The sequence below is a fragment of the Gallinula chloropus genome (assembly GCF_964237585.1).
Source record: "Gallinula chloropus genome assembly, chromosome: 2".
Lineage (NCBI taxonomy): Eukaryota > Metazoa > Chordata > Aves > Gruiformes > Rallidae > Gallinula > Gallinula chloropus.
The window spans coordinates 77,476,711-77,496,226 of record NC_140086.1 but is presented as its reverse complement, the minus strand read 5'-3'; the positions used below and the strand labels follow the sequence as shown (position 1 = coordinate 77,496,226).

At 46.7% G+C, this 19,516-nt stretch overlaps 1 protein-coding gene across 1 annotated transcript in view; it reads right to left on the bottom strand.

The window, feature by feature from the left end:
* Nucleotides 1-6,345: 6,345 nt before the first annotated feature.
* ANKRD33B (ankyrin repeat domain 33B) overlaps nucleotides 6,346-19,516 on the bottom strand; it is a gene marked incomplete at both ends in the record, with an annotated part of 40,183 nt that continues 27,012 nt past the window's right edge. The window contains 3 exons of the mRNA XM_084260012.1: nucleotides 6,346-7,196; nucleotides 12,787-12,927; nucleotides 18,511-18,640. Of these exons, the coding sequence (XP_084116138.1) occupies nucleotides 6,346-7,196; nucleotides 12,787-12,927; nucleotides 18,511-18,640 (1,122 nt within the window). The remainder of the gene's footprint in view (nucleotides 7,197-12,786; nucleotides 12,928-18,510; nucleotides 18,641-19,516) is intronic.

Genomic DNA, 19,516 nt, shown 5'->3' with positions numbered 1-19,516 from the left:
ACAGAGTCACGCAGAATTGCAGGGGTTGGAAGGGACCTCAAGAGATCATAGAGTCCAACCCCGAAATGTGAAGCCGGTTCTGACTAAATCAAATTAATATTAACCTGATTAAAACCAGTCCAAGGGGACCATGCGCTTTTCTTCAGCTTAACTCTTCACTTAAATCAGTTCAACTGCTTTTTTATTTTGGGTCTTGTTTTGAAACACAAGACAAGGCCTCCCCACGGTACCTGGCTGTTTCTTCTTTGGGCAGCTGACATGCAGTTTGAGTCCAGCACTTTATCCTTGGCTTTCTCTGAGTGCAACAGCTTAGTCATGGGAACCCTAAGGCAGCTCAGGGTATTGAGAAAGCTCAGGTTCCTAAATGGGCAAGCTGTTGGGCAAGCAATCACCCAATAAAGTGCAGAACCCAGTTTGAGAATGCAACCAAAGCTACTGCTGATAAGACACCGTGACCGAGATGGCCACTGTCACACAACAGCCTGAAGCCCAGTCCCTGTGGCTCGGTGGTAGCTGCCCAAGTTTCTTCTGGTGAAGAGCAGGTGCCGACTCAGGAGCGCTGGTGCAGGAAACCCTATGCAAGCCCAAAAAGGCTCTTGCAGGAAGCAAGTCTCATAGTGGCTGGGAAACCACAGGCAAAGACTGCTCATTCTGCCCAGCATTATTAAAAAAGAGCTAATGCATTGATCACATGAAGAATAAAAACCAGGTTCCACAGAGCACAAGTGAAAAGAGATTGTGTAGAACATCTGTGAAGGGGTTTTTTTTTAACTGAGCATGTTCGTTGAATCAGAGTTTGCAGAACAAATTTTCAAGAGCCAAACAAAGCAGCGTGAATGTGCCTGGTCTGCTCAGTTCTATTGCTTACCAAACAAGTCTTGGCTTATTTTGCATATAACAAAACACTTTGGGAGGCTGAGACAACTGCAGCTTTTTGGAAAAGGGAACCAGGTGGTCAGAGCCACCGCTTACCCCACCACATATCCCTTGGATGGAAATGGACAAACCCTGAACGACAGCTATTCCACTGCGCTTCCCTGGGAAAGCAGCCAAGCTGGAAACACGTCCTGTGTGATCTCAGTGCAGCTACTACGTCTGTGTGTGTTCATCTGAAATGCTGCTGCACCTTGTTTTGGAACAGAACTTCTAGTGGGGCCCTTACTTACCCGCACTGCTTGTTCGATTCGTGTCACGCGAACGCTGTCAGGCAGCAACGCTGAGCGTCCCCGCGCTACCGGCTGCTGCGAGGGGCTGGCTTAGCATCGGGCAGGAAGCCCGAGGAAACCTGAGCTCCTGTTGCTGCATGTGGCCAGGAAGTAAATACTTTGCCACCTCTTGTCAGTAGAAGCCTGTGTGTAGGTAGCCAGAAAGCATCTTTGGTGGTCAACGCTGCCCCAGGCAGATTTTGGTTCCTATGGCACAAACAGTAACAGTATCATACACGGGCACATGCACAGGTGCAAGGGAGGTGTTCAAGCAGTTCCTGGGCTCCTCTGGAGACCCTCATGTAGAGAAGCTTGCTGCCCTGTGAGAAATGGCTGAACACACCCAGGACGGCGCCAGCAAGCATGGATTTTGCACGTCTGCCTCTGGAGGGTTTGTGCTGAGTGTTTGTTTGCTTGGGAGGAAGGGCTTGGGCAAAGCGGCACACTGCCATTCATGGGGGAAGCTGCTGGGATGGGATGGGATGGGATGGGGTGGGACAGGAACTGCCCAACCTCATTTTCCCAACCTCTTCTCTCTTCCCAGCTGTGGACCAAACCAGCAACATTTGGCCCACTAATTATCCACGAACCTCTGCCCAGTTTTGTGGCTGTGAAAGAATGCTGCGAACACTGTAAATCCAAATGTGCCAGGAGAAGTGCCAAATTTAAACCTGACTAGGCAAAATTAATATGCATAATAACTTTAATTACCCTGTGAAGTACGATTTTTCACAGAAGCCCGTGCAGGCATTTCATGGTGCTCAGTGAAAAGGCAGCTGGTCTGTTTTCTCTGTAGCCTCTGTATTATACCCTGAATTATTTGTTCCTCTCACAGAACAATAATTTAATGCTAGTTTTCTTAGAGGCATTTATCATTAACATACTTGAGTGCTTCATATTATCACTGGGAGGTGAGGGGCTTTGTACATGCATATATCTTATAAATTTATAAACATTTATCTCTCACAGAATCATAGGCTGTGTTAGGTTGGAAGGGATCTTTAAAGGCCATCTAGTCCAACCCCCCTGCAGTAAGCAGGGACACCTTTAACTAGACGGTGTTTTATACATGTTATATACATGTAGCATTTATTACTTTATCTGTGAGCGATGTACATGTATGACTGTGTTACCAATAGGTAGTTTTATAGGTGTGGTTTCACAGAATCACAGAATGGTTTGGGTTGGAAGGGACCTTCCCATCCCTGGCAGTTTTCAAGGCCAGGTTGGATGGGGCATTGGGCAACCTGTTCTATTGGAGGGTGTCCCTGCCCATGGCAGAGAGGGTGAAACTGGATGGTATTTGAGGTCTCTCCAACCAAGACAGTCTCACCCCCTCCCTGCTCCCCGGCTCCAGAAATTTTGCCCAGCTCATTAAACTGGCAGAATACTAATCCAGCAAAAATGACAGGTTTGCTGGGGGTGAGCAGGCACACGTGGGCAGGAGAGAGGGGCATGACTGCCCTTTCCAGCTTGTTGCCCACCTGCAGCCTCCGGATATCTGGCAGACTGTGGAGTGCGAAGTCACCTGCACATTGGCATGGCCTAAATTGGGTCCTAATTCCAGTCACAGCTTTTGGAGGTTTCCTGCTGGAATCCAGATGCTTTAAAAAAGAAACACCCCAAAGAACGCTGTGCATCTGCATGCCATTTTCCCATTCAAGGTATTTTCCAGCCAGCTGCTTTAGTATCTGTCCCTTAGCTGGGCAGCACGAGCATTCAGGACCATTAAGACAAAGGCAGTCAGTGAGGAGGCTCAGTGAGGATTTTTGTTGAGGCTTAAGGAACAGTTTTCATTGGCCTAAAAATCTCTGATAGGGCAATGCATAGTGACATGAGGAGCCACCTGTAATACTGGGTTTCCACCTGAAAACCTTTCCACATCGTTGGCGTCGTTCCCACTGGTGTGCCACACTGCAGCCTGGCATCCAAGGCAGGTAGAAGAATTGTCATCCCCTTCCCCGCTGTGGGAGCATCCTCCTGCAGCAGTGCCCACAGGGGCTCCAGCTGCCAGGAGTGGCTACCGAGGGCTCGCATGTTTTTTTTGGGAGATAAACTGTCCTGCTTGAGCGACCAGGAGCAGCCTGAAGCTGGCATTTCATAGCTGTGGGTCTCTCATGGGGAATAAAAAGCAAACACAAACCAACAACACACAAACCAAACCACACTCCTTGTGCTAAAAGTCCAACAGAAGTCAAATCCTCCTCAGGGGCAGCAGCTCAAGAGGGACGGACAGCTGGAGGACAGACAGGGGTGTGCCCTCCCCAGCTACGGTCCCTTTGCCAGGGGTTTCCAGCAGCATGTTGTGCAGGAGCTTTGCCCGCTGCAGTCTTCAGAGGGACAATAAATAAAGCCAGCGGCATCTTTCATGTGATGGAGATGAAGAGAAGGAGTAAGACGGCCCAAGGGGCAGCAAAGCAGCAGGGGAGGAAGGCAGTGAGGAGCCAGAGACACCTGTGCCTGTGCTTCCCAACCTAACAAGCACAAAGACTTACCAGAGATGCACGAAATGGATCCACGCTGCCCACCGGGATGCTGGGGGGCTGCCGGCTCGCAGCAGAGCAATGTGGCTGTGGGGATCTCCAGCCAGCCAAGGCCTGATTTTGGGACAAACACACAGGTTTCTTTCACTTGTAGGGCAGAATTCCCAAGGAGTGGAAGGTAACCCGCAATGGCTCCTTCCAGGGAAACCAAACTGCTTTCAGATGTTGCTGCTCAGCCCATCGGTGAAAGTGGGTGGGCTTTTTTATCTGCTGAAAACTGAGCAGCAGCATCCCCGAGCCCTTCTGAAGAATAAAGTCACCAAATAAGTTTAACAGCTTGTGCCTCTTTTAATGGAAATATCACATCTTTATGCACATACACGCAGTAAAGTACAAAGGGTTAGAAAACAGGCTTCATTTTCAGCCCCTAACTCTACCGTGCTGTACGTTAATCCCTGAGAGCACCTGTCAGTTGTATCTCTCTCACAAGCGATACTGAGAGTGCAAATCCAAGCGTTCACCTGCAGCACAGGTTGTTTTTCAGATACTGAATCCAAGTGCTAAAGCTTCAGTACACTGGGCTGGCAGTAAACACAAACTAATAGTTAAACCATTCAATCCAGTCTGCCAATTCAAAAACCCATCCTAGTCCCTCTGCAACAGGCAGCTGAAAGATTGTCTTCCTACCCTCCAAAGAAATTAATTCAGCTTATATTCTGGTCACACCAAACCCATTACAGAATCAGTGCCTACGGATCGCACAGCGCTGATGCACTTGCAGACTAAAACCCTCTTTGCATTCACAGGGCTGGGGAGGTTTATTAGTGGGGTGGTATTCCTCCAGCTCTGCCCTGGGAGGCTACCTGGCAATACAGCCTAGCCAGCACAGCTTCTCCAGCCAGAGACGGGCAGCGCAGAAAGATCCTGGTTGGACCCCTCTATCTGCCAGACCCTCTGTGAAGCCCTGACCCCTCTGACGCCGCCAGCCAAGCCCATCTAGTTTTCAGTCACCAAGTGAATTCATTTCTCCCATGACACACAGAGTTTCATTACAAGTTCAGTGAGACCGTGGCCAGCCTTTGGGCCATGGGACTGAAGGATGGAAAGGTTTCCCTGCTTTTTAATTGAAGGGAGATGTTGGTGACAGCAGCGGCTGGGGTCTGCCTGGACACTAGCAGAGCAATGCTGTTAGGACACACCTCAGCAGACTTCATTCCAAATGGGAGCAAAACCTGAGCAAAAACATAGTGGGAGTATGTGCTCTATGACTTACTGCTTGTGTTTGACCTCCACTTTTATGGATGTGGTCTTTTTTCAGCAGGCAGCAGGTTTACAGACCTTCTTTGTCCTTACCTGCCAGGGTTTGGCATGCCATTTAGACCAAACGAAGCCTTAAGGTGGACCACAAGACTCTGCAGCAACCTGTAGGAACTGCCACTTTGAGATGCACTCATGTACTAGGGAAGTTTTTTCTCCCACTGCTGAGACAGAGGGGTGAAGTACTATCCTCTCTGGGCACCCAGAGGCGTACTACCAAAGCTCACCATAACATCCAGCCACGGTTTCCTAACGTCAGTGGCCGAGCTGCCTGATGCTCCATCTCGGGCTGGATGTTCACAGTACATGGCTGGACTTGATACCTGGGAAAACTGCTTGAGCTTCTGGAAGCTACGTAATTTTTCAGTCCTGGCTATTGTATGGAAAAGCTCACGATACACTCAGTGTGGGTTTTTTCTTAATAGGAACTTTAATATCAACCTAAAAAACCCCAAAAGCCCCCATGTGGCTCACCATCTCCCTTATTTCACAGTTAAATGCGATGACAGAAAAATTCCCTGAGACTAAAGAGGAGACAACAGGTAGCAGCTAAGGGAAACTTAATAGGGGAGGCAAATCTTAGATGAGGCGACATTCAAAAAAATTAGCCCAGCTTCTCTGTTGCTCCAAAGAAATCAGTCCCTGCCCCTGATTTATACTTGCAAAGGATGGGAATAGAACAGCTACAGAAATATTTCATGTGCAGCCCTTTTTATATTCAACAGAACACCAGCATGAAGAACTGCATCCATACAGACTGTATAAAGCTGTACAGCTTAATATCTACCCTGTCTTAAACCTTGATTACTGGAGTTAAAATAAAGTGCTTAGTATATTCGAAACAACTGTAGACCTGGGTTTTCACTGCCCATCAACATCGTGGGATATTTTAGACTCTTCCTAATTACTATAGAACCTTGCAGTACACCTACCTAAGCAAGGAGAGGGAGGAATGTCTAGCATCAAAAGCACAACTCCGTATTTTTCTCCATTACAAAAGGTAGACACACAAAACACGACCCTTTCCCACACGTGGTGTTTTCCAAGCTCTTGGTCATTCACCTGGGACTGGAAAAAAAGAAACTGCAGAAGGACTGCACCATTTAAAACTTCCTGTCCACAGCAGACGGGTAAACTCAGCGAGTCTTCCAGCTCAAAACGCCTTTCCCAAGGCTCCACCACCAGACACGCTGTGCCACAGCCCTTGCCCTGTTCCTACACCTTAAAGGCAGTATCCCAGCTCGGAGAGCAGTGAGCGTGCCTTGGAAGGCATGCAGTCTGTTATCTTGCTCAGATAACAAGACCAACGGCTCTAAAACCTTCTGGAAACTGCCTTGAAATCAGGTCCTGGATCTTGCAGGGGACACCTGCCTCTGCTTTTGAGCGTCTGCTGCTTTTTTCTTCTCCTGTTCCTCTGCCTTCTTCCGCTCCTCTTTTAGCTCCTTGTATCTCCATTTGGGAATCTGCAAGTAGGGGTCGTCCTTCGCGCTGCTCCTCCTCCTCGCCTTCTCTGGCTGGAAGGTGGGTGGAGGAGCCTTGCTGATACGGACTTTGGGGATGACAAATCCCGGCCGGACGCTGCTCCGTCTGAGCAGGTGGAGTGGCAAGAGGCTTGCTTTCCTGGTGGCTACCGTGTTCACTTGGGAGACTGCCAGGCTGATGGGCTGCAGGCTGGCTCGCCGGTCCTTCTTCTTGGGGATCAGCGTGACTTTGGAGTTCTGAAAGAGCTTCTTGTAGCTGCTAAAGTGGTCTTTGTCCTGAGACCGGATCTCCTCGGCTCTCTGCTTCCGGAGGATTTCTTGCACCGCCAGTCTGCGTTTCCCCACGGAAGGTGGGCTGCCAGGGCACACAGTCCGGCATGACAGAGCAATGAAGGGGCTGCTCAAGCTTGTTGTCACCTTCACCATGTGGTCGAGGACCCCGTCTTCTTCTGGGCCATAGAAAGACCTGAACGAGACAGCTGCCCTCACGCAGTCAGAAATCCTCTGCAAACAGCTTTTTGGCTCTGCAGCCTTGGCAAGAAGTTCTTTCATCTTTGGCCATTCTGGTTTATATTGATCACAGAACTGTTCTGGGCATGGCCTGTCCATCAGCTTTTGCATGATGAAGGCAGCTTCTGACCTTCCCGTGTAACAAGCCCACTCCCACGAAGTCAGCCCGCGGCTTGGGTCGGTCGCGTGAACATTTGCCCCTCAAAGAGAAGAGAAACAGCCAATGTCAGTGAATGAAACTTCCCACTCTTCTCTTGCTGTGATCAGAGGGGAGCCAGGCAGATCCCTGTGTCACATGCAGCGCGCTACAACAGCTGTGTCAAAGTGAGCAGGGAGTAAGCTGGCACCAACCAGAAGGAATCTCAAGAGACACGATGAGAATTCCGCGGCAGCATCGCGCTCTCTGCATCGCGCCCGCGTGACCCCAGATACACCCCTGGGCACACACACACCCCTTGGGGGGCATCTGGGTGAGTGACTGACACCGACAGAAGAGCGAGGAGGGGTGAATACTCTGGTTTCAGGCACTCACATCCTTGAGCTGCAAATCCTCCGGGTTCTATTCTGACTACAGGCTGGGGCTGCTCACAGAGGGAGCTGTGCACGCTCTACCATGTCGGCTGTTCAGCAGCAGGTTCCCTGGGACAGGCACAGGCACCCTGCGCACCTGCCTTCAACAGAACCGAGCTCTCTAACATTCAGTGGTGGCTTGCACATATCACTGGCCCTGTAGATGATTCCTGGATTTCTTTATAGAATGTCAAGCTGGGGTATGAATGGGCTACAGCATTTGTCTTTCTGAAGGGCTCGTCTGTCAGCTGAAGCACCATTTTCAAACAGCCAACACAAAACTGACCTACACAGATCTTGCCACAAACGACAAGACATTCTGTCACTCTTGCTTTGGAAGAGGGAGATGTCCAGAGACTAACACCTGAGGAAAAGGCCAGAGAAACATCACAATGTTTTCAGCATGTACTATACTGGTGACAGCATTTGAAACTAGCATAAGGGGGACTAGGTACAAGGAATGGGAACCAGGAACCAGTGTGCAGTGGCTCCAGTATAACCTTTTCCCTAAAAAGGATGTTTTGTTGTTACAGACAAACAAGTGGGGGAAAGAGAGCATGGGGAAAGTGTTCAAAAGTTCAGTTTTAACTCTATTTAGTACCAGCTGATTTCTAAGTCTGGAAAAAAATCCCTAAAAGGATGCTAGAGACACAGACTGAGTGAGTATGTGGCTGGAGACACCCTAAGCAACCTGAGCTGATCTGAAGTGAATTTTGCAGAAACGGTCACTCAGAGAGAAACCATGGGGACTCGGCAGGGAGCCAAGCATGGGGCCCAGGCTGGAGGGTAAAGAGAAAGCAAAGAAGAGGAAGATATCATCAGATCAACAGTTTGTTAGCTGCGAAATGAAGAAAGGATTGTGAGATCTCCAAGGCAGCAGCATTTGACAAAATTCATGAGTTCAGAAGCTCCAGACAAACCAATGAGAGAAGGAAGAAAGACACAAAGACACATCCTCCTGCTCCACTAGACTAGCTTTGAACCAGCCTAGCCAAATTTCCTGCCACTGAATCTCTCCCTTCTCAGGCTAGTCTCTTGTCCTGTGCCCTTCCTCACAGCTGTCTGTCTCTTTGTTCCTTCTCACTAGAGCTGAATGGGAACATGGCAGATTACATGGAAGTTGTTTCTTCATTGTACACAAAACGGGCAAGGCTTTACTAAAGGAAGCACTGTTAAAGGAACTGTCTTCAAATATAAATTTTAATGTACAGTATGCTCTGCTTATAGAGAAGCAAAGGTGTAGAATGGTTTCATAGCATGGTTTCAGTTGGAAAAGACCTTCAAGATCATCAGGTCCAACTGTATAGAGAGCTGCTTACCATTATCTTCAAGAAGACATGTCAGCTCTGATACGGTGCAGCCGTGGGACCTTGGATCAGACTTGTGCAAAAAGATCTGTGTGAGAGGGGGGTCGATGGGGGCTCCCCACCTTTGCCGGGGAGTGCACTGAAGCTCAGACACTCAGCTCTAATCCTTGCCTGAGCTTTGCTGCAGCTGTGCCTGTGCCAAGCCACGTGCCTAGCTCATACCAACACTGACCCACAGACTTCATTTCTTGTTTTGACCTCAGACCTACCTTGTCACCATGGACTTGCCTGTCAAACACTGCAGTACCCACTGATCCTGGTCATTGTCACCAGCCCTGCTCTGTTTCTTCATGAAGCACCTTTGCTGGTGCAGCTAGTGCTTCTGTGGGCCTTGCTGGCACCCTCTGCTCACCTTGGAGGAGAAGCTCACCCCTGCTGCTCCCTGACAGATGCGTACCTGGGTGTTTCGGAAACTTTATCTCAGAAAACAATACCACAGAGTATTGAAATCCTGATCTTCCATCAGAAATCGATGCTGACTTTGTACCCTGTATCACAACATCTCCTCTAAGGCATGATTTACTATAGTGGTATTGATTTTCTGTACAAATCAGGAGAAGTTTCTGAACAAACCCGTGATTCAGCAGAATCATCTAGCCTCATCTAGAAGAGACATGAATGGCCGTGTCCCTTTTTAGAATGACAGCAGTCTTACTGAACTAATTGTCCACTCAGTGCAAGTACAGCCTATGAGCTTGCTTTTAGGAATATTGCATTTGCCACTTGCCTTGGTTTTCCTACGAAAGCTGCCCCAAAGATCGTTTCCAGTACGCCTAGTTTGAATGCAAACACCTCTTTGGGGTGTATGTGTATATACATATATAGATATATATCACATATATATATCTTTACACTCTCTCTCTCTATATATATATATGTATATATATAAAGATATATATAGGAGATATATATATCTCCTATACACACACACACACACATATATATATATTCTATTTAATTAAGAAGGTTTAATGTCCCTTGAGATGCCAAACCGCTACCCTGAGTTTGCAGACAGGGAATGAAGAGTGCAGGCCTCTGTTACTGACCTGGTTTGTATGCAGTATTTAAAGCCCAGCCCCCAGATCCACAGCCACTCCAAGGACTTTCCTAAAGCAGCCCTGAGTTTACCCTGGAGATCACAGCAGGGCTTGACACGTGCATTCCAACCAGCACTCCTCTGCCTGTGCTCAGGGCTGGCTCACTGGCTGGCTGCTGGCAGCAGCGCGGCCCTGGCAGCGCAGCGGCCTGCGACAAGCTGCCGGTGGGCTGCCAGGTTCCCCACCCCCCCACTCCCTCGCTGTGCTGTGCACTCATGAATGGCCAGTTCACATGTTCAAAAGATTCACTGGGGAAGAGCAAACGTTATGGCCAAGTGTCTGAGAGCGCCTTCATCTTGTAGTGATTGACCTTGGCCACCCTCCTGGAACTCAAATTTTGGAAGGAGCAGTTGCTTTGACAGTCCAGCTCCAACCACCTGCCATGCAGTGCCGTTACCTCTTCCCCGTCTGGCAGTGTTAAGCTCAGGCTTAGGGGGCTAGGAAGGTGAGCTGTTTCCCTTCATGGGCCTCCTGCAATGCCCTAAGTAGGTGCCAGTCAATAGAGGTGCCGCCCAAGCCACTAACAGCCACTGGGTTTAAAAGCCCAAGTTCCAAAGACACATACCTGCTTTGCAGCTACCCACTAAGTAGACCCACCATGGGCTGTTTTACCCCTAGATTTCCATGCAGTCTTTCATTAGACATAAAAGTTTGATGTTTTATTTGTGAAATTGATTTTTTTTTCCACCAAATCTTTTAATAATTTCTTCCTTCAGCAAACTGCCACGTTATTGTCAGCAGCCACTCAGTGTCCCTTTGGTCCCAAACTACTTCTAAATCCATTACAAACGAGCAACCCCCTCCCTCCTCAGGCTTTACAGTGCTATAAAATAATAAGGTATTGCAATGGGTGCTGGCAATCTACCACACTTCCTTTGTGGCCTTCTTTTGAGCAGCCAACAAGCTGACAGAACTTTCCGTAGGTAAATTCCCTAAGGAGGCTGGCAAAGCTGTTTTCTGGCTGGCTGAAGGTCTGTTCTCCCTGATACTCTCTTTTCTAATAGATCATGAAACAAGAAGGTGGTCATCCAGATGCTAGAGGCAGCAACCACACAGTGAGCTTTAATATCAATACTTTCTGTACATGAAGTAGGATAACAAGGACTAAGCTGTCTTACAAAAATGGAAAGATCATGAAATAGCTTCTAGTGACCAAAACAGAAAGAATAAGCTTCCACCAGATCTCCAGTGGTAATAATAGAAAGTCATGGTACTGTAAGGTCAGCCTGACAAATTGTAAGGTCTTGGGATTGAAGTTTCATTTTCAGTGATAGTTTATAAAGGGCACTGGGAAGTTCTGAACTAGCATCTGCACAAAGGATGTGTTAGTCCAGAAAGCGCACCTGTGTCTGGAAGTGCTCTATCTCTGACAGTCATTTCATAATTTTCTTTCATAAAAGCAAAATCTTTAACTCCAAGATGAATGATCTGATTCCAAAGCCTTGATCCCAGTAAAAGAGGCTGCAGAACCTTGCAGAAAATAACATGCCAGCTGCCACATCATCCACACATTTTCTATGTCATATCAACATCTGAAACTGAATGTTATGAACATGAATGAGAGCAGTACCACCATGCTCGATAAATGCCTGTGACCAAAAATACCCAGACAATGAGGGGTTAGACTTCTGTGAGAGCAAAAGGGCTGAATTAAACTGCTCATTCAAGACCTCTCTCAGTGAAATGGACCTGCAGGATTCTTGGTCTAGCCAGTAACAATAGCCATATGCAGCCTGTTATAACTTCCATAATATTCAATTTGTGTCAAATATCTGCAACTGTAATACAAGAATATATACTAATATAAGGTAGCTATTTAATTATTAGCTGATATTGATATAATAAATAGATAATATAATAAAAACATAGGACATCATGGCTAAAAGCTGCTGTATGCTGGGAGTGCTCCTGCAGAGACTGCCTCTCGCCCAATGCCCCTCACCCTCTGAGTTTCCTCTCCATAACCCCTTTGCCTCGCAACGTATACAGCTGGAAATTCAAACACCCTTGAAAGCCAACAGCAGGAAACATATGTCCTGTTTCCAGATCTGAACACAGGCAGGTGGGAAGAGGTGGACCTGCTCACTCCCTGTACCACAACTCCCTCCTTGCAGCAGATGCAGACCTGCTGATGCCTTGTTGCCCATAAACCTGGAGACCCAACTCAGATCTGTAGAAGGGTTAGAAAGAGAGGTTATTCCCTATGTCACCAGGTTTCCCACCAATATCCCCTGTGGGACATGAACTCTACACTCAACTCTACTCACAAAAGTCAGAACCCCCAATACTGTCTGCTCTCTGCCCCAGGACCTGCCACAATTTTCCAGGGAGAGGTGGAGGTCTGGCTATGGTCCCACCACCCTCACACACCCTTGCACTGTCACACCCACAGAACTGGCAGCCAGAGAGCTGCATGTCTTTCCCAGCTGGGTCATGAACTTCACTAACTCCTCTGCAAATCTTGATGATCAGGTTCCCTGAACTCTCTTGGAGACAATGAATCTCACCCTGAGAGTTCCTGGAGAGATCCTGGTTGAATTTACATGGGCAAACTGAGTGCTCCTGCACCTGCAGCATGTGGCCTCACTGCCTTGTCTATGACTTACTTAAACGCTAGACCCATTTCCAGGGAAGGCTGCCCCACACCTCTCAGAGTAAATGCCCCAAAAGACAATTTTCTTCTTGGTGTTTGCACATGACTATCTAGCACTTCACAAGCAGATGGTGATGAAGAAGCAGCAAAGCAGTTTGCATACCTGCCAGCATCAAGGCTTTCACGCATTCGGTCCGGCCCTGCATTGCAGATTTCATCAGCGCTGTGAATCCAAACACGTTCCTCTTCTCAATATCAAGCCCAGGAAAATAATTCAACAAATAGTTTGTAATGGTTATGTGCCCTTTGAAGAGATGAAAAAGCAGAGAAAATATGTTACAGAAGTAAGGAGCTTTCTCAAGGTTAAAACAAAAAATGACTCCTGCTGGTTTGGTAAGTGGAATAACGGAGATAACTAATAAGTTCACTTTTCTTCGTACCTTCTTCTGCTCACTGCAGTCACTAGCCTTAGGGTTAAGCAGCACTGAGTTGTGACCAGAGTATTGGGCTAGGAGCCGGGAAACCTGGGTTCCCACCTTCCCTCACGTTGCTCTCCTCTCTGAAGACTCAGTTTAAGTAGAGGGATTAATTGAAAACCAGAGATGGTGACTCCAAGCTTGCAAGTGGCCTCAGTTTCTTGATTCAGTGAGCAGCACTGCCAAGGGAGTTCCTACAGCTTATGGAAGTAAGCCCCATCACCCAGGGAAAGTGTCTGCAAAGGTGCAGCTTGTGCACTCCCCTGGTGAATGTGAGCCTCGCTGTAACAGTGCTTCATTAAAAAGTGATGCCAGCGGTGGTAACGAGCTGCGCCAGGCCCGATACCAGACAAAGGAACACTTTGTGCAGAACCCCCCACGCTTTTATTTCTCCACCTGACAGTGGAAAGCCACTTGCCCCCTCTCTCCAGGGACGGGAAAACAGGGCTGGCATCCAGTTCTGGTAGCAAAATGAAGGGCCTGAGTTCTGTTTGTGAAGGCCACTGTTGTTCACGAGCCCCGTGCGCGGGGTGGCTGGCGTTAGCGAGGGCACGCTGAGTAGCTGCCGACAGCCGCTGGCTGAGCGGCTGCAAGACCAATTAAAACATCAAGTCTTTATAATTGGACTATCAGAAAAAGATGAGTATCTAGTGCCATTATGACTCATTCAAAACAGTTTTCCCTTCACTTGTCATTCATTTTATGATGCTTTGACGCCCTATAAAATAATGCAGTCTGTCAGGCAGCTGCAACAATCACAATTTAATTACTGGGAGCTGTAAAAATATTCTCTCATCTCACTCTTCAGTCCAGCTGAATATTCTGTGATGCATGCCATTCAAATTCATCTAGAAACGTTACTGAAGCAGATTATAATTCATACAGGCCCATTTTTAAAGTCTGTAGTGTCACATCTGGTACAGCTTTCATCAGCAGTGGCTTTGTACCAACACAGTCCTGCATCCACTTTGGAAAGCACATTAAGAAAATCTTTACCAATCTATTTAAGAGGTTTTCTAGGTGTTACTCCTCATGCTGGACTGTTACCTCGCTGCATAACTGGAAACTCTCCTGAAACCTGAGCAGATGTAGAGACAGCGCAGGTCAGCTTAGCAGTGCCAATGAAAACCAAACAAGTTGCTCCCTGAACCCTGCACAAATGAAATGTAAAGATGTGACAAACCACAAGGCAGCGAAAGGGACCTGGGTTCAGGGCAGGATCAAGTGACCTGGTCCCGCTTACTCAACGCAGAGGTTTCAGCTTCACTGACTTCATGGCATAAGATCAAATCCCAGCAGGGTTTTGGTTACTGACAGGAGAATCCTTGTACCCAAACTGTTTTGCAGCACATGCTCTGTTTCACTGATGCCTCCTCATGAAGGTTTTGGAACAGCTGAAATACTTTTTGACCACAGAAACCAGAGACAGAAATTGAAACATGGTGAAATAACAAAATGGAAGATTTTTCACCATTTATTACATTAGTAAAGATGTTCTTCCCTTTGCCAAAAGTGTAGCTGATGTAAGAGATGCTTTGCAAATCCGGGATGATCCTAAGAATCAATCCTGAAAGACCTTGCTCAGCCAAAACTCTTCAGGGGACTACAGATGGCCTCCAATGAGACAGGGGAAAAAAAACAGCAATAAAGTAACAAAGAAAATGAAGAGGTTTGTGATTCTCAGAAGTTTTGTGTCTCAGGGATTCCTGAAAACCAGTTTTAATCTGCAGGAGCTTCTGTCCTCTCAGGTTTGCATCAAATTTCAGGTTCAAACGGATACCAAATTCAAAGCAAACTCCGAACTGCCAAGTTTTTGTTCAAACTCTGTCGTGTGCTTTTGATTTAAGGCCATGAAGTTTGCTTCAGTTCTCCCACGTCTGGGTGAACTGAAAGCGTGTATCTAAATCATAAACCAGGTGACTCTTCCACAATTTAAAGTCTGCTATGAAAGGTGGATGCAGCTCTACAATAAATTAGCCTGGCCTCAGCCAGCTTGGTCATAATGAATTTGCATCAGGCTCTTAGTGTTTGTAAGCCAGATCTATCCTCTACCAGAACTGGCATGCTGAGGGTACACTTCTTCGCCTTGTGAGCTGTATTTAGAGATCAGCACAGATGTCTGCACTAGCTTAATTCACTTAATTGCTGCCACAGAGGAAATGCATATAATGCTGACAATATTACCTAATAATCTATGTAAGGCAGGCAGAAGGGTAGGCTGCATAGTAAGGAACATGCTCTGTCATACAGTGTCCCAGTTCCAAGTTGAACCCACACAAAGCCTGGGTTCGGTCTGTGGGTGGTGAATGCTTCCTGATGGGTGGGGGGAACTGACAACACCCAGAACCCTTCATCCTCTGGATGCTTTGGGTGGTTGTGTTCTCATGTCTCTCTCCCTTAATAAGCAGAAATTGGGATAACCTGGCATTTTGTGTTCCCAGCTCTACAGCCTACCCCCAGACTGGTCCCTGTAACATAAACATCTATGCTGTGTGAGCAAATATGACTGCCAGACCACCAGTGATGCCAATCGCCATGGGCAGCCACTGATGTAACTGTGTCCTCAGCAGCAGCAGAACTGAATGGGAAAAAGTAATTTTCCTCCCTCTTACCTTGAAACCTTCCTGCCTTCCTTCCTTCCCTCCTTCCTCCCTCCCTCCCTCCCTCCCTCCCTCTTGTTATTTCAATCTCTTGTGAGCATCGATCTCCCATTTTCCCTGCCTTGCCCTTATTCTGACACTTAATGATTTTGCCTCACCCCCCAATTCTGGGCACCACCAGCTGCAGGCTGCAACAAATTAACAGTTTGGGATGGCAAGATCCCTTTGAGAAGAGATCTCAGGTCTGGAAGAAATATTGAGAGGGCAGAGTAAACAGACGAATTTTCAAGCCTGAAATTTAAACACTGAGCTGTGCATTTTGCACTTATTTTCCTATGCTAATGAGCTTATTAAGAAAGTGCTGCTTTTCACTGATCCTTCCAGCCTGACTTTCTCAGGCCAGCCCGACTTTCTCAGGCCAGCCCATGCAGAAAAGCTTCAGCTTTAGATACTCTTAAAGTGAGGATCTTAAATTATCAAGAGCAATTAACATGAGGACCTGACTTCTCTTCTGAGACCAGCCAGTCCTTACAATAACTCTCTTTAGATCAAGCTGATGATCAGATTTGAGTGTCACTTCTGGGTGGTCGTGAAATGGCATTGAGCGAGCGTGGACTGAAATCTCCTCCAGCAGAAGTCATCTCCCTCAGTACCTGGCCCTAGGGTGACAGAGGCAGCCCCTGAAACACACAACGACCCCTCAAGGGTCATTTTCCCCTCCAGCTCCTCCCCAGGGTCTGGCTGTAGGTGATGGCCCACCCAGTCAGCAAGTCAGGACAGATAGGGCTGTGCTGTCTGGAACCTCCCAGTATCACCTCGGGATCGGATGCAATCATGTGGGTTTGCTATTAGATGACCTACAGGGAAAACAATACTTTCTGTATAAATAACAGGGATCTCCTGGAATCATTTATTTTGCAACAATATTTTTATTCCCCTGGTTAAAGGGTGAAGAAAAACAAATAAACCCTCCACTAAAGGGAAGCTCACAGGAGCTTTGCTTGCAGTTCTTTACGATACACCGCTCAGCAGTTCTACTTCACATTTAGCAATAATTAAACATGGCCCCATAGCTCCTCTGGTTGCACTGGTAACCTCACAGTGATCTGCACTACAGAGGTGTCTTGTGATAATGAATTAAATAACTGGTGTCAAGACAGTAGCTCAGGATTATCACAGGCAGGGGAAAGCATCCAAGCTGCAGGGAGTCTGTATAACCTTCTGCTGACTGCAGTTATTTCCAGTTGCTCTGGGTATCGATAGCAAGTACTGGCAGAGAGTGTCAAGTCAATGTCAGCCCTCTGGATTAATTCTGAGCTTGTTATTATGAGTTACAAAGGTCAGGAAAGAATCAGTGCTAAAGTTAAACTTTTCCATGGTCCAAATTTACATTAGGGCAGTTCTGGAGACTTCTCCCCTTCGTCTGGACGCCGCCATACTCATGGCTTTGCTATGAAAGTGGCACCTCTGGTCCCAGTTCTTTCTTCCAGTATTCCAGACCTATCTCATTGTGGCTTCTTTAGCAGAGTTTGCTTTTTGGTGTAACACAAAGCAAAGTTCAGTATTATCTGAAATGTCTATTGGCAATATCACTCAACTAAAACCAAAACCTAACTGCTCCAATCTTCAGACACAGCTGAAGCGGACATGGGATATCCACTGATGTCCCTCAATGGAAACTTGTTCCCTCCACCCAGAGAAGAGCAGACAGGGTCTGGGAGGGAATACTATATCCCATGAACTCCCACGAGCATCCCGTGTTCTTCATCAGAGAGAAGGCACAGTAAAGGCCAAGTACACACTTCCTCATACAGTGACAGCCTGTGAGGCACACACCTGATGGATGCAAAGGTAACCACAGATGGATGCAGTGCCAGGGAGCCCATGGAACAGCTTTTTGACCACAAAGGGATGGCCACCTTGACCAATTTTGTCCTGATTTCACAGGCTTCAGCATTTTGCTGAGCTTGTAAGAGAAAACTTTAAGCTTCCCTTTAAGGTTCAAGCACAGTGTTAAGAGTTTTAACAGAAATAATGGACTGATTGCTTTTTTAACAGTACACATGAAACTAGTAACTCTTTTGGGAGCCTCTCTTAACATTTATGTGATCTGTTACACTTGTTCACTGAATATTACCACGCTGGGTGGGATAAAAGAAAACCCAGGGATAAACTCTGCTCTCGCTCAGCTCTGCATCAGGATTAACATGGTCAATTAACACGTCAGTATAATCAGTCTGCTATAAAAGCAGCATTGACAAACACCAAACCCTACTGGGACCATATAAATAGGGGTGGGTTTTTTTGCTTTTAACTCTGGAGTGGTTGAAGAATGCCTTGACAGCTACGATATTTCTTAATGCTGATACATTTCCCTACAGTCAGCAGTTACTACAGACTCACTGAGGTAGGTGCAACAAGCATGAGAGAAGGGGTGCCACGAGCACACTGTGTGACCACAGTGCTCACTGGTTGCTTGCCAGGGCAAGCACAGGAAAAGAAGCTTAATGAAGCAAACTAGTACAGCACTGCACACTTGGGGCAAGATTTTCATTATTTCTAAGTGAAAATAGTTAATGGCACCTACTAGAAATGTATAGCTTTTCCTGTCATGATCTATTGGATAAATATTAGTGTAGATTAATTAGCTCAAAGACAACCATGACAAACTTATTTGGGAGTGGGCTCGGACAGGATTATTTTATGCAGACTAAATGCTTTTAGGGCTTTGACAGAAATAGTAAAAATAACAGCCACAACTCACACTCCTTCTAAGACCCTGTATGTAAGAGGTGAAACCAAGAGCCTTACCTGCCTGTGCAGCTGTAATTAGAGCCGTGTTCCCTTCGTTGTCCTGCCAGTTCACATCAAGGTGAGGGCATTGTGCTAAGGCTATTACAATATCCACGTAACCTTGGTAACAGGCAACGATAAGACCATTCTGTAAGTAAAATATAAAGAGAGTGAGGTTTACCAGACTCAGAAAATTTCACTGAGGAATCATACCAGTCTTTGCTTTTTTGTTCTTCTCCTGGAATGAAAACTGGGAAGATATCAGCATAACTAGTGATTAGCTCCAGGCACAACGTTCAGATCCAAACCACCACTTTTTATCTCTGCCCTCTGGCGAGTAACATTTGGTATTCCTCAGAAATACCTAAGAGAGTAGATACTATATTATGCTACTTGGAAAGTAACTGTTTATAAATGGCTTATGCTTATACGACTATATAATCTAGATCCAAATGAGAATAAATCAGATTTTATTATATAATAAAATGAACCCAGCAGGTAAGATGAACTGGATCTGATCTGAATATTAATTCTCTGCAAAACAGCTACTTGTTCTCTGAAGAGGAAGTGGTTGGCATGAGTCGTGTTCACAGTGCCTGTTGCTATCTTTAAATACTTCAGGTTTCCCATTACAACCAGACCTCTTTTATAATCGTAAATAAAATAAAATTGCTTCTAGAGTTCCTTTTTAATGTGCTTTATGACAGCTGGAAGCTGTAAAACTTCCAGGACGAAGCCAAGCCAGAAGGTAAACCTTGTAACTCAGCTTGGTACCCAGCTAGGGTTTCCCACAGAGGCAAACTGACAGCCTCCCTAAAATACATACAAATACTCTTGTCGTTAATTACATGGAACTACAGTACTTAATCCTGGCTGCTCTCTTGACCACTAGAATTAAAAACACTATCTCTGATGTTCAGGATTACTTGGGCAGCCCAGTGTCCATCTGCACGTGGCTGATTGGTGTAGAGGAGGGCAGGGGCAGATAAAGCAGTTCTCCCCGTGCTTCCTCTTCACTGCCAGC